The 15,000-nt window shown below is 40.6% G+C and overlaps 1 protein-coding gene across 2 annotated transcripts in view; it reads left to right on the top strand.

Annotated features, from left to right (window-relative positions):
• Positions 1–475: 475 nt before the first annotated feature.
• LOC138016854 (exoskeleton protein RP43-like) overlaps positions 476–15,000 on the top strand; it is a 27,856-nt gene continuing 13,331 nt past the window's right edge. The window contains exons 1-4 of one of the 2 annotated variants that reach the window (XM_068864031.1): positions 476–618; positions 1,597–1,629; positions 10,267–10,845; positions 13,840–14,208. In XM_068864031.1, coding sequence (XP_068720132.1) covers positions 564–618; positions 1,597–1,629; positions 10,267–10,845; positions 13,840–14,208 — 1,036 coding nt within the window. In that variant the 5' untranslated portion in view covers positions 476–563. Of the gene's footprint in view, positions 619–1,596; positions 1,630–10,262; positions 10,846–13,839; positions 14,209–15,000 lie in introns of both variants that reach the window. The other variant, XM_068864032.1, reaches the window with a different exon arrangement.

Genomic DNA, 15,000 nt, shown 5'->3' with positions numbered 1-15,000 from the left:
AGCCCTGTGCTTTTGACACACAACTCAGAGTTAGAACTGTCCCTGGGCTGTTTGGCAAAGCAGGCCTTGACGGCAAGCCCCCTCAATTTTGAGAGGCCACAATGGCTTGAACACGGGCTACGCCCGTGCTCAAGCGAAAACTCCAGCAGCTACCTTTTAGCGAATTCGCTCAGATATCAAGGGCCAAACGCCTGAAATTCAGTCAAAAATCGGTTGACACTCGATTTACTCAGCCTGGCTCACAGAATGCCATTCTGGAGAGAAACGCGCAGATATCTATAAATTTCTAACTGGATTTGTCAAAAGGTGCCTGGAGAAATTGTGAAACCAAGCCAATTCTGCTGCCGTCACAAAGTTTAAAAAAAGCTTCCCTCCCCACCCCTGTGCTTTGGTCAGACAACTGCCAATCACCACCCTACGCCACACTGTGGGTTCACTCTAATTGGTGATCAAAGGCAAACTATCATTCAGGCCTAGACTCCAGCAGCTACCTTTTAGCGAATTCGCTCAGATATATATATTTATACAGGCAGGTGGAGGCCGCTCAGAAAGTGCCCCAAATAATGCAATTCCAAATTTGTGCATCATACGTTCAGCATATGATGATCTTCCTGACAGGTAAGCACAGTAGAAATAAAAAAAATAAAAAGTTAAAGCGTGTAATACAAAAATACCAAAATTGTTTAAAATATCGCATTGAAAATCATTCCATCTAGCAGAGTATAATTTCTGTAACGTAATTAATTAATGTACATTTTTCAATATTGCTATAGCAAGAAAACATGAAATGACTAGTTCAACAACCTTTCGTTTCAGTCTTAAATTATTCAAAAGTGATATATATTTTTTTCATTATCTTATTATTTCTTCTGACGTTTTTCAGTCTGGTCTAGTTTTCATCTACAGTTAAAGTTGACGGAGATCCTACAATTCAATACGGGTTTTGCAAAAGTATTGTTTCATCCCAAAAAAATCACTTTCCGGGTGACGAAAAAAATAGAATGAAAATTATTTGCAATCAGCGATATAACCAAAACAACTTTGAGCAGCTGGTGTGTTATTAAGGTGAAAGAGACAAAACGAATTTCCTTTTTCCATTTATTTAAATTTCCTGGTTTTTTTTTTCTTTTAATACGTTTAAGGAAAGAACCATCGGTCTTTCGCAAAACGTTGCCAGCAAGCAATTTCTTATACCTTTCTATGTTTTTATAAGCTTAAGTCTATTCCCTATACGCTAAGCATTTTGCTTAGCAATATTTTAGGTTCAAATATCTATCGTGGCATATGCTAATAAAGTCATTTTAAACAATAAATCCAAAGGCAAGCACTTTCGGCAAAGCAAATGAAATGGCTTTTAGGCCAGATTAATCAACTGATTCATTCATTTAATTTGTAATGAAGCCTTTAATTTATCCTGAGTTCGATTCCAATTTTATCCCATTGGTGTTCAAGCGGAAGTGTTATGACCATATTATTTTATTCACCTTATAGGGATTACGACTTTTTAAAACCTTATCAGCTTCTGCTTTATGACAACAAGTCTGCAGTAATATGTTGATTAAATTCTAAAAGTTCTTTTTTGTTGTGTTTATTAAGCTCTGCTTCAATTGAGGGGCACCTTGTCTTACGGTAAGTGGTAAGAAGAAACAATAAATCAGTGACTCTACTAGAGCAAATACAATTTTGCGCAAAAATAATTGGGAACTGCTTCACGGGAGACCGGCTTTTCATTAGTGTGTGCGACGCATTACAACCCGGTCACCGAGGTTAAAAAGGTAACGCATGACTCGGACCATTCACGAGTGAATTCACCGAACAATCTAGCCAGCTAGTAATTTCACCGGTTTTATAGTTACTTGAAGTGTCAAAAGAAATTACTTTAACTTTCAAGATGGAAGGAAAGATGTGTAGAATAAATATTGTCCGTCCCATCATAGACTGCAAGCAGTCTCTATTTTGCTCTAAATCGTTGAAACGAACACCTCAAAATGGCTGAAATTCAGTGGGTCCCAAATACCGCGGGCGTTTGTTGCAATAAAAAGAGAGACTGCAATGGTTTCATATGTTTTGGAGCCCCAGTGACAGATTAACAGCTCTCATCATCCTGCCTGCCATGCCCATCATTTGGAAAATACTCTGGCGGGAATCAGTGAGCGCCGACAATTTGTATGTAATGTTCGTTCGCCAACAAAGATGAATACCGTGTAGTACTTTTATTTTGCGGGAACTAATTTTTGCAGTTTACTCCGAAAAATAAGAGTCCCACAAAAATATACGGTAAGGTGATGTGCGATGATTCCATGCAAAAAAAAAAAAAACAGCAACAAATGAGAAAGCCTTACATGTCGGATTTTTGCCGTTTACGTACTGATAGTTCCTTCAAAATAATTTATGGCGATTTTCCATCGAAAAGCAGCGCCGGTGAGCCTTCGGAGGTCAAACAACTCGAAAATACCGCATATTTAATCCTTAACTTCTGGTAAAACGACAGTGGCCAAATATTCGCAAAGCCAACTGTTGCTTGCTTATTTTGTCCATCTTTGAATCGGAGTAATCATAGAATCGGAGAATAATTTCAAAAGCGTGTTAGGTGAAATCGTAGAATTGGAGAATGAAAATCTAAAGCAAATCGAACTCTTCAGTCGTAAAATAAGCTTAGGTAGAATCGGAGGCTTTACTCGTAAAATATGTAAAAATCGTAGTGGTAGAAAATCGGAAAATATTACCTGGAAATCGGTGCATACTATTTCTACGATTTAGGCTACGTCTACACGGGTCCGGACAAAGTTTTGCACGGACGAATTTTGTACCTGGACCGCTTGTTTAAATGGAACAGTGCAAATTATGTTACGGATCGCAATGGTATTTACATGGATCCAAATTGAGAACAGTTGTGGCATTTGCTTACATCTCTGCTGTGATTGATTAAGCTAATGCTTTTAACCCATCACGTTGTAGTTAAGTGCAGTACGCAGCAAATCAAACATGATTTTCTGGAGTCGGTTTCTCGAAACTCCCGAAACTTTTCTGGCCTATTTCGGGCGTCAAAATTCCCTCTATATCTCAAGAAACGAGATGGTTTAAGTCCTCAAACTTCACAGTTAATCAGCTTCTTGTTACCTTGAAAACATCTTAAAAGATAAGCTTTCCAAAACAAGCGGATGGCCGTTTCACAAATGGCTTTTTGGGCCCGAAAAATTTCCGGGTCTTTCGAGAAACGAGCCCATGACTTTTTCCACGGTCGGTTGTTTTGTAAGCTGTACGTGCTCACCAAGAAATTCAAATGTGTTCGTTGCTTCGATCGATGAAGATCATTTGTAGCAACGTGTACTGCAGTAACCCAGCTAATCCGGCAAAAATAGCGATGCCCGACAGCTATCGCTCGTCTCCTCGTATCTGTATCGTGCCTTTAATTTGTTAATTCCTTTAGTGTCAAATTTGATTTTAAAAAGAGTGAAATATAACTGAACGAATTGCGACCTTACAACATTTTGCTTAGCAACCAAAAAACATAAGTAGATTACAGGCCTTAAAGACTCTCTGTCTACCGAGATGCTTTACGCGTCTTTGTTCAGTGTGAAGTAATGAGTGGGGAAGAAATAAGCAACAAAAAGTTACATAGGAATACTAGAAAAGTTGGCCAGTCGAATAAATAAATTTATTTGCAATGAATAAAGCGCCGCTGCCGTTCTTGGACTTATCATATGTTATCGGGTATTTCGGATTGAATTTTTCACCTCACGCGGCTCGCGTCGCAATATATTTGTACAAAACAAATTTCAATAAAGTACATTCAATATTGATCACCATTGTTGGTAAAAGTACTCGTTTGTCTTGTCTTTGACAATAAAAAAAAACACATATACTATTCATTGAATATACTCTTCCTGGAAAAATTTGTTCACCAAGGCTCTGCTGCAAACGTTGCCATTAACAGTCACACAACAAATTGGGTACCGTTCACTTCGGGAATATTTTCAGTAATGCTTTTAACTGCCAACCAAACAAAAGCATCTCATCCAAATGTTATTTGAACCGGTAACTGGAATTCTAAACAAGTCTCGAAATAAAATAAGTAAATATCAACTATTCATTTACAAAGAGCTTACAAATATCACTCGGCTTACCACGAAAGGACATCAGCAAACTCAGTTTTATTTAAAAGTTTGTGGTATCTCAGTGAATCGATTTGGGCTCTCAGTGATCTCAAACTCAAATTTCCGTAAATATATTGCTTTTAGCTGCTCAGGTCGTGGCATTTTCTTGAATTGACTATCGGTCCAACTGCTCTGTCCTCCAGCCCTCGTTAAAACGCTTGCGAATTGCACTTAAAGACAAAATATCTCGTCCCTAATAGAGCGAGTTTCAATCGAGTCTCGTAAAACCAAAACCAAAGTAATTACTTTGGCCAATCAAAAAGGACGGAGAAAATCCGGTAAACTAATCAAAACTCGAAGTAATTACACGTAGCCGACACAAAGCGCGGGAAAATGTGCACGCGCGAGCCACTAATGGCTTTGGTTTCACCTCTGATTGGTTGAAAAAAGTGGCGCCAGAACTTTGAACCAATCACGGAGAGAAGTAATGCAAAACCAAAGCAATTCGCTAATTACTTTCGACACTCAATTGAAAACCACTCTAAACTATGATAATGTAGCTGTAATAAGAAGCACTGAGTAAGAACAAATCCCGATGGATGTCTACGATAACGAATGATTTAACAAAGGAAAAGCGCATCGATGAAAAAATGGAGGTTTCATATCATACGAAACCTCCGTGCGCTGACCGTGCAAAAACCTTGCACGGTTCGGGTGTTTTCATGATTCCGTATGCATATTGGATTACGAACCGTTCCGGTTAGTTTCTTCTCTTTTCTTGCCGCCGATGACAAAGGGAGTTTTGTCGTTGAATTTCCGGCCGGCTACTACTATTGACTCATAGCAGTGATACTTTCCTTTTCCAACTTCCTTCGACTGCTCTTTCTCTTTTCTCAACTGCAAACTTTCTGCCCAACCAACCACCCGTATCTTAAGGTTACAAGAATTTATACTATTATTGTACAATAATTAAGCTTACAATGTGAGACTTTATTTTTGCTAGAAATGGTACAACAACGCTAGTACATTAACACCGTTATGAAATACGAATGATTATCAACACTGAAGTATGGAACTTCTGAAGAGAACAGGAAGAATGATAATAAGAAAAAAAAAACGAACGGAGACTAAACATAATTATTGTAAAAGCGTGCAACTTGGGGGAGAGTAACGGGGGAAATAAAAAATAAAATAGTAAACAGCACCAATACAAAATTTTAGCCCTAAACTCTGCTAAGGGCGTCCACGTTGCCGTGCTCGACCTGCATGTCGTACTCTTGAAGGGTAAGACTCCAGCGAAGTAATTTTTTTGTTCTTATTACGCACCTGCCCCAACCAAAGTAAAGGATTGTGATCTGTCTGTAGCTTAAATTTTCTACCAAATGAATAATATCTAAACAGCTATAGCCCAAACAAGTCCTAAGCATTCTTCCTCCGTTGTGGATAACTTTTCCTCTCTTAGCTGAAGCTTTCTACTGGCAAAAGCCACTGGATGCTCTTCTCCGTCTTTACGTAAGTGGCTCAATATAGCTCCCAAGCCCCTATTGGACGCGTCTACTTGCAAAGTAAAATATTCGTTCCAATGTGGCGAGCGTAAGACCGGGGGTTTTGCAAAGCCTCCTTTAAATCCCCAAACGCTTGCTCGTGTGTGCAGCCACTTAATTCTAGTAGGTACCACACTTCGTGTTAGGTCAGTTAGAGCAGCTGCTTTCTGAGAGAACTAGGGAATTAATTTGCGGTAGTAGCCGACAAGTTCAAGGAATGATCTTATCTGTCTTTTGGTTTCAAGTCTAGGAAACTCTTTTAGAGAACCAAAGCCAAACGTGGTTCAATCTTGTCTCTTCCAACACGATGACCCACAAAATCTACTGTTTCCATAGCATTTTACATTTAGAAGGGCGCTCGCTTAGGCTACACTCCCGCAATCGCTGCAGAACCTGGCCAAGTTCCACGAGATGTTGTGAAAGGGGAGTGCGTGTGTCTACTTCAAGATCATCAATGTAGGCTCCTGCAAAATAAAACCCCTTCAAAACGAAATCAGACATCATTCGTTGGAAAGTGGCCCCAGCAGTCTTTATCGCAAAAGGCTTGACCAGAAATTCATATAATCCTTTTGTGGTGATAAAAGCTGATTTTTCGTTAGTTGGTTTATCTAGAGAAATCTTCCAATATCCCTTAGTGAGGTCAAGGGTGGTGATATATTTAGCCAAGGCTATTTTCTCAATCATGCGGTCCGTAGATGGAACCGGATAGGCATCCATTTTAGTAATACTATTACGTTTTATGTAATCGACGCAAAGTCGTATGGTACCATCAGGTTTGGGGACGATAACGACCGGGAAAGGTAGCTGAGGGGCGAATGATACCCAATTTTAAGATGTTTTCTATTTCGTTGTTTACAACTTCTTTGAGTTTCTGAGGTACCTTATAGGGAGAACAACGTAATGGTGCAGAGTCGCCGGTGTGGATCCCATGTGTCGCTACACTAGTAACACTGGGGTTGCCAAAATAGAAATCTGCGTATTTTCGTAAAAGGTCCTTCACCTGATCTTTCTGGTCCTTGGTTAAAGCATCCGAAATGGTAACATCCTCCCAAGTTTCATTTCTGCAAAATGGGGCTATGCATTTTTCATGTGGTAAAGAGGTTTCCAAAGATTCTGACATTATGTAGGAAGCCATCTCGTCCCTACTCTGCCATTTACTTAATAGATTAATGTGATAGACTCGGTGTTGTTTGTGGGACTTACCCGTTTCGATCTAATAGTGCAAACCATCATTGACAACCTTCGTCACTAACTTACTCCCTAGAGTAGGAAGCAGAACCAACGCTTTGTAACCGACTTTTAAACCACGTTTGAAACTATGAACGCCATGCCTACGATTCTGAGTACCTTGCATTCTCTTCATAGGATCTCGTACAAGACGCTGCATCACTGCCAGTCTCTTACGAATTTCAAGGACATGACTCACAAGGTTCCTTTCAGATTTAATTCCTTCCCAAGCCACGACTCCTTGATTACTGAGAGGGGACCCCCTACTGTACGTCCAAAAAGCAACTCAAAAAAGAGAGTACCCTGTGGATTCACATAGAACCCCTCTTTATGCAAACAGCAAATAAGGAAGGAATTTATCCGAGCTTTGTACCCGCTATTGCGCAAATTTCTTTAGCATCGCCTTGGGCGTTCCATTAAATCTCTCAACTAAACCGTTTCCTTCAGGATGATAAACTGATGTTTTGATCTTCGTGATGCCTGGTTGCTCATATAGCTGAGTCATAAGTTGACCCACAAATTTAGATCCCTGGTCAGATACTAACTCTTGGGGAATTCCCATCGTACAGAAATATTAGACAAGTGCATCCGCGGCGGTTTTGTAGCTAACATTCCTCAAGGGAATGGCCTCAGGATAACTAGTAGAGTAGTCCACAATTGTAAGAATATAATTATAGCCAGTGCTGGACCGTGGCAATTCTCCTACAATGTCAATTGTAATCTTTCTGAAAGGTTCGGTCACGAACGCTACAGCTAGGGCTTAAGGGGGCCCTATATGACTTAACTTCCTGGCCACTAACTGACATTGTGGGCAGGTGGCACAGTACTTACCATGTCAAAGGCGAGACCAGGCCAATAAAAATGGGTTCCTATGCGACTTAACGTTTTTGAGGTGCCCATGTGTCCTGAAAGGGGTATAGTATGACCAATATGGAGAATTTCGTTTATGTAAGATTCAGGGATTACAACCCGATCAAGAAACCTGACTCCATTGTGTACGTTTTTGTTAAATCTGCGGTGCATGAGTAACCTTCCCTTGATAAAGAAACCGTCTGTTTTCATGGGTTCCTTGTAAACAGCTCCGTTACGTACCTCTAAGAGAGCCACATCTGATTTCTGGTCTTTCACTAACTGTTCTTTATTTCTATCGAGAATATTGCGGGGTAAATGATCCGCGTGTGTGTCCCCATGAGAGTCATTATCCGAGAGCTCAACCACGTTCTCACACGACTCCTCACCTGCGACTTTGTCCCCAAAAAGATTCGAAAGTCGCCTTCCTTAAGACCGTTTTTTTAGACTCCCTATTCGACAGATTTTTAAGTGCGAGTGCATTTTCGCGGTCAACTCAACTATCGGCTCTCTGCTGGGCCTCTTCAAGCGCCTTTAGTCACCTCGTTAGCACAAAGGGTTCAACACCTTTGGAGTCATTCACCGAAACATTTTTCTCCCACTGTTTAAGAACTGTCTCTACCGTTCCGGTCAGTTTCTTCTCTTTTCTTGCCGCCGATGACAAAGGGAGTTTTGTCGTTGAATTTCCGGCCGGCTACTACTATTGACTCATAGCAGTGATACTTTCCTTTTCCAACTTCTTTCGACTGCTCTTTCTCTTTTCTCAACTGCAAACTTTCTGCCCAACCAACCACCCGTATCTTAAGGTTACAAGAATTTATACTATTATTGTACAATAATTAAGCTTACAATGTGAGACTAGATTTGTAGAAATGGTACAACAACACTAGTTCATTAACATAGTTATGAAATACGAATAATTAACAACACTGAACTATGGAACTTGTGAAGAGAACAGGAAGAATGATTAAGAAATAAATAAATAAATAAATAATGAAAAAACCAACGGAGACTATACATAATTAATGTAAAAGCAAGAAAAAATAATTTTCGCAACAGTTTTCACGGGTGAGATTAAATGAGGAGAGAGCTTGCGCCAATACAATAATAAAAATAATAAAAAATAGCATGCCTGTTGTATTTTCGATTTGCCAGGAATAACTGCAAGCGACTCCTCATTGGCCGAGAGCAATTACCAACTCGCTTAAGCTACCTGGTTTGGCGGCTTAAATTTAATGAGAATCCATTGAAATATGCCGACTCGCTTAACTTCAAACGCGATGGCTAAAGGAACTGTTTTCACGGAATTTTCGGTTGTCACTCGCTAAGCGACCTGAAAAACCGCTCGTGAAAACACGGCCGATGTCCATGATGTTGATTGAGGTTATAAATCATACCAATGTACATGTTACTGGCCCTGTTTTCACGAGCGGTTTTTCAGGTCGCTTAGCGAGCGGCAACCGAAAATTCTATGAAAACAGTTTCTTTCCCAAGTCGCTTAAAGCTAAGGGAGTCGGCAAATTTCAATAGCATTTTCTTTAAATTTTAAGAGAGTTATCAAATCGAAAATATAACAGGCGTGCCATTTTATTATTTTTATTATTGTATTGACGCGTGCTCTCTCTTCATTTAATCTTACCCGTAAAAACACGTATTATTCTTAAGTCGCTTAACGAGGTCTGCAAACAAACCACTTTCAGGAATGTTTAGCGAGATACAGGCTGTCGTGAAAACACGGCCATCCTCAGCAGATAAATGACTTGCCGGGTGTTTAATTTGCTGATCTCATTAACAATGACCACAGCAAGTCATAATTCGACTAATGGTAGTGAATGTACCTGAAGCAATTGATAGCGGAGCTCCGACGGTCGGAAAGGCGGCCAAGCGGATCACCATACTCATAGCCAATGGTAGGAATCCATGAGTGCCTTTCTCATGGTAATCATGCCCATGGCTAGAGGTATTGCTCGTGGGCGCGTACGCACGACAAAGTTGCCCAATAATTTAATAATATCTCAATAATAATAATAATAATAATAATAATAATAATAATAATAATAATAATAATAATAATAATAATAATAATAATTAATACGCCCATCATGGCGGCCGTTTACAGTGGACATCTTTGATATTGGATATCCATGTTGTGGTTAATTGACACCTGTCAAAACAAGGTATCCGCTGTTCAGTATCAGATGACCACATAACGGGCTCAATTTAGAGGTTATCGAGGTCAGTTGACCTCTGACCAGGTACTGGTTGTCGATTGGAACGCAGGCTCAAGCCAGGTTAACTTATTGTAATCAGAACACCTAAACACCTAGACTTAATATTTCGCGCGCTTTCTGTGGCTCGACGCAGCTACACGGCAATACTATGTCCACTAAACCTCTTAACAGTCAACGCTTTTCGTATTCAGGTGGGCAATGGTTTGGAAAATATTTTTTTCCTGCATTTTTCGCCGGTTTCAATCCAAAAAGATTAGTTTGATATTTAAAGCACTAGAGCGCAAATCACCTAATTTTGCTTTAACTTGTTATAGACAGAATTGGACTGGGGAGTTTTATTTAGAGCAAGAACAAGTTTCATGGAGTACCATTTTAACACTACGTCAGCATTTCCAGGCGTCCACTTCAGTCTTGAATTCTCATCAACAAATTGCAAGGCAGATTTGATACATGTGAAGAGCAGAGACACAGCTCATTTCTACAGAATTTTTCTACAAGAAGACAATATAATTACCTTCTCTAACAAACTTGAGGATGGAGAATTTAACATATCAGCTTCACTCTCTGCAAAACAAACTTTTTGCGATGGGGAGAAGCACCGAGTTGAGTTTAACCGATACGGCGCAATTTTATCCTCTAAAGCTGATGGTGAAAAGGAATACAGACACAAAGAACCAGGAATCAGAAAAGTGATCTTTAGCAAACCAGATAAGATTGTTATAGGGGGTATATCAGAAACAAAATTCGATGGCTGCATCAACAAGGCAATAGTACTGTTTTACTGGAAACGTGACTTAAAAAATATCAGTATAAATCTTCTAGCGCAGTATTTGAAAGGAGATTCCAGGGTTCGGTACGCTGACGTGTTCCTTGGAGCATGCCCTGACAAGAGGCAAGGTGAGTTGCTTATGACGCTGGATATTTTTGAACTAGCTTCGGATGACTCAAACATTGTGTATTTTGAAGTGTGAGGTGAAAGCATTGCAGGGTTTTATTTTGCTGTTATTGTCCCAAGGTTTTAATGTCAATCACAAATATTCATGGTTAGGAAGATTGATTGACAATAGAATATAAAATTTGTGCTTGACACTGACTCTTGATAACGTTGGAAACAACGTTAATAAACCTTTAAAGACCTTTCGACCAAACAACTTCGCATTTTGTCGGTTTAAAAAAAAAAAGCCAACTGAGTGACGGCTTTCTAACAGTTCACATTACAAACGACCGCTGCGCGTGATTACGCGATGGATTTGTGAACATCCGCTCCGGGATGTCAATATGTTGAACTTCGTTTCCCGCCCTACTGTCTCTTTGCGAATACCAGGCCTTGAGAAAAAAGTCTCGTGAAAATTATGAACCTTGTCTACAATTGTCGCATGATCGAAGACTATACTATGAACAAATTGGTTCGCGTGTTGCGCAACTTTGGAATCGTTTTCTCCAACCTGAACAGCCCTTTTATGTTCTTTTAACATTGTCTCCAAGGCTCTGTCAGTCTGTCTATAGTACACGAAGCTGCAATCAACGCAGCGGACCTTGTAAACAACACCTCTGCACTACAAGACAGAAGGTTTCTCCTATGGTCTCGGGAAACGCGTGCGCAAAACATTGAAAGGTTTGTAACCCACTTTAACACCGTTGTTAGGTAGTACTCGCGAAATTCTCTCAGAAACGCCTCTGACATACGGAAAGACAAGAAAATTTGACGTTGACGGTGCGCTAGCACTGGAAGTGTCGTTGGTATTTGAATCGCGGCGGAGAGAGTTGTGGTAGGACTTACAAGTCCGAATTAAACACAGAGGGTAGTTGTTAACCCTTAGCACTTTGATGACGTGTCTCCTCTTTGTAGATTGCCCTGCATTTGTTGATGGAATTGGCCCTCTGTGAAGGAGTGTATTAACGACTGACCTCTTGTGCTGCGATAAGTGGTGAGAGTTATAATCGAGGTACTTATATGTGTGTGTTGGTTTTCTGTACACACCGACCTGTATGCGACCACGTACTTTGGTTGTTGTTGTGTTTAAGAAGGAGAGCCTGCTATCCTACTGAATTTCCTTGGTGAACTGTATGTTTGTGTTCGTGGAATTCAGATGATCGTGAAACTCTTGCACGTAACCTTTCTTAAGGCACGCATGGCTGTCGTTCACGTATCTGTACCACCATCGTGGAGGATGAGTAGCTGTGGAGATGGAAGTAAACAATGCAACGACATCAAACCATACCATGATCTCATCTTCCGTAATTGGTTGGTCTCTATTGTTCTGGGAAAACACGACACTTTTATTTACCGAGTATTTCTCCTCCAGCAGCGGGGATCGATAAGATGGAAACCAAATGTCGGGATACAAGGGTTGCACAGTCGGTTAGTGCGCGGCCTTGGTGCATATAAGGTCCTGAGTTCGATCCCCGGATCTCACATCCTTGTTTCGACTTCTTTCCTTTCAGTGTAGCCTAAGTAGCTTTAAATACCCGTAAAACGGAGCGCTGATGGAAAGAGGGGGGTAAAATGAGCGCACCGTCGGCTTCCTGGGAGAGTACTCTCTAAAGAGTAAAGGAACTTCCGACGTTAAAAAACGTGTACCTTTAGCTTCACCTTTACATTGTAGGTTGGTGCGTTGATGCAGCTGGTTATTGGGCGTAGTTAGGTATACCAGGCTTGTGGATCTTTGGGAGCCCATAGTTGGAAGCCGGGGTAGCATTTGTGCTGTGAAGACCTTGATGCATCTTTGAATCCATTTGTTCGACATTCTGGTCATGAGTGGAAGGACATGATTTAATGTTTGTATTAAAGAACAGACACTCAGGAAAACTTACTGACATCGGAGCTTTTGTGACGGAGGATTCGTACGTCGATAAGAACAGAAGGGTGATAAATTTGTCCAACCGTAAACTAAATGAACACGAGGCCATCAGCAAATGCAGGGCGATCTAGAGAGAGGAGTCACTTTATCAAAGTGCCTCTGTGTTTTATCCGGACTTGCAAGTCCTACCACAACTATCTCCGCCGCGATTCAAGTACCAACGACACTTCCAGGGCTAGCGCAAATTTTGATGTCCTTCCGTATGTCAGAGGCGTCTCTGAGAGAATTTCACGAGTACTACCTAACAACGGTGTTAAAGTGGGTTACAAACCTTTCAATATTTTGTGCACTTGTTTTCCGAGACCAAAGGAGAAACCTTGTGCCTTGCAGTGCAGAGGTGTTGTTTACAAGGTCGGCTACGTTGATTGCAACTTCGTGTACTATGGACAGACTGACAGAGCCTTGGAAACAAAGTCAAAAAAGAACATAAAATGGCTGTTCGGGTTGGAGACAACAATTTCAAAGTTGCGCAACACTCGAACCAATTTGTCCATAGTATAGACTTCGATCATGCAAGAATTGTAGACAAGGTTCGTAATTTTCTCGAGAGACTTTTTCTCGAGGCCTGGTACTCGCAAAGAGACAGCAAGGCGGGAAATGAACATATTTACATCCCGAATTTTTACAAATCCCTCGCGTAGTCAAGCGCAGCGGTCGTTCGTTGTGTTTTTTTCTGGCGTATCTCGCGCAGAACTGTGAACCGTTAGAGAGCCGTCACTCAGTTGGCTTTTTTAAAAAAATCAATGAATTCCGAAGTTGTTTTGTCGACTGAACGTCTTTGAAGTATAATTAACGTTAGAAACAACGTCGTGGTCAAGCACAAATGTTATATTCTGATGTCCATTCCTGACTGCAATTTTAGTATTTTCAGTTTGATTGGCAATAAACGAGAACGAAATACCGTCATTATATTGAATAAATTATATGTTGTCTGCCTTCAAATAGAACATTCTTGGTAGACTTAACGGAGTTAGCATCTCATTTGAGATTAGTGTTTTAGACTGGTTCATCACCTCTCTTACTATTGCAGAATGTACGCGTTCCAAGAACATTAACTACATTAAATCAGGGGATGGCTTGATAGTCAGTCCCCGAAAAAAAGAAAGAGAAAGAGGTCTCATTAACCAATGTACGTGGTTCTTCAGTGCTCCATACAATAAGCGACTCAGACTTACCTTGCTATTTTACAATCTTGATGCACTTGTACCATGCTTTGAAAGCGAAGTTGTCGTCTACGATGGTAACTCTACTGACTCAGACGTTATTGTGCGATTCTGTTACACTAAATCGAGCGCAGTGGTCTACACGCGAGGAAATCACATGGTAATCGATATGGTGCTTCCTAAGAATGGCTTCCTTGATTTCATAGCCAAGTATGAATTCCTAGGACAGGACGAAGGTAAGGTCCTTAGATTCTTTCTTCTTTACACTGGGTTGGTTTCATTTAATTGTTCTCCGACGCAAGGATGGCCGAAACTGGGTAGGGTGAGTAAAGATTAGCCATAAATAAGAGTAATGCACTAAATATTATTAACAGTGCAACCCTGTGCTTATAACTCAGTGGATGCAGTTTAGCGAGTTTTGGGGCACCCATGTGCGATAGGTCCGCTGGAAAATTATTAAATTAACCTAGAAGCTGTGCTGTGTAGCTTTTTTTATTGAACTGGACTTTCCTGCATGATTGCTTCAACCGCTGACCTAACTTATCCGTAGGCGACAGTAGGTATGATACTACCCTTTGACGTCCAAACCGGCCTTAACCGGCCAGAGATAGTATTTTACTCTGTCTAACACCAGACGATTTTACACATCAATGGGGAACCCCTGGGAGTCAATGGCTTAAAGCATTCTTAGGCAAAAAGTTGCATTTTCTAGATAAAGATATATCCGAAGTAAGCGCTTAGCCAAATTTTTAACCTCCTCAATTATTGAATTGTATTACCTGATAAGAGGAAGGTCACCATTTTTAGCTTGTTCTTCGGGTGGTGGCGAGTCCTACTGAGATAACGTGCCAGGAAATCCTGACACTGAAGAAAAAAATAGAAGGAGGAATTGTGAATTAATTGATGTGGCTGTTGCCGGTAAAATACGCTCTCAGGTTGAATCTGTTCTTACTTAGGTCAACTATTGGAGGGGTAATGTGAAGGGCTAGTTTTCTACCCATGTAAACCATGTGAGCGTTAGCCCTAAT

Source organism: Montipora capricornis, chromosome 9 (genome assembly GCF_036669925.1).
Source record: "Montipora capricornis isolate CH-2021 chromosome 9, ASM3666992v2, whole genome shotgun sequence".
Taxonomy (NCBI): Eukaryota; Metazoa; Cnidaria; class Anthozoa; order Scleractinia; family Acroporidae; genus Montipora; species Montipora capricornis.
This window is presented reverse-complemented; position numbering and strand designations above follow the sequence as displayed.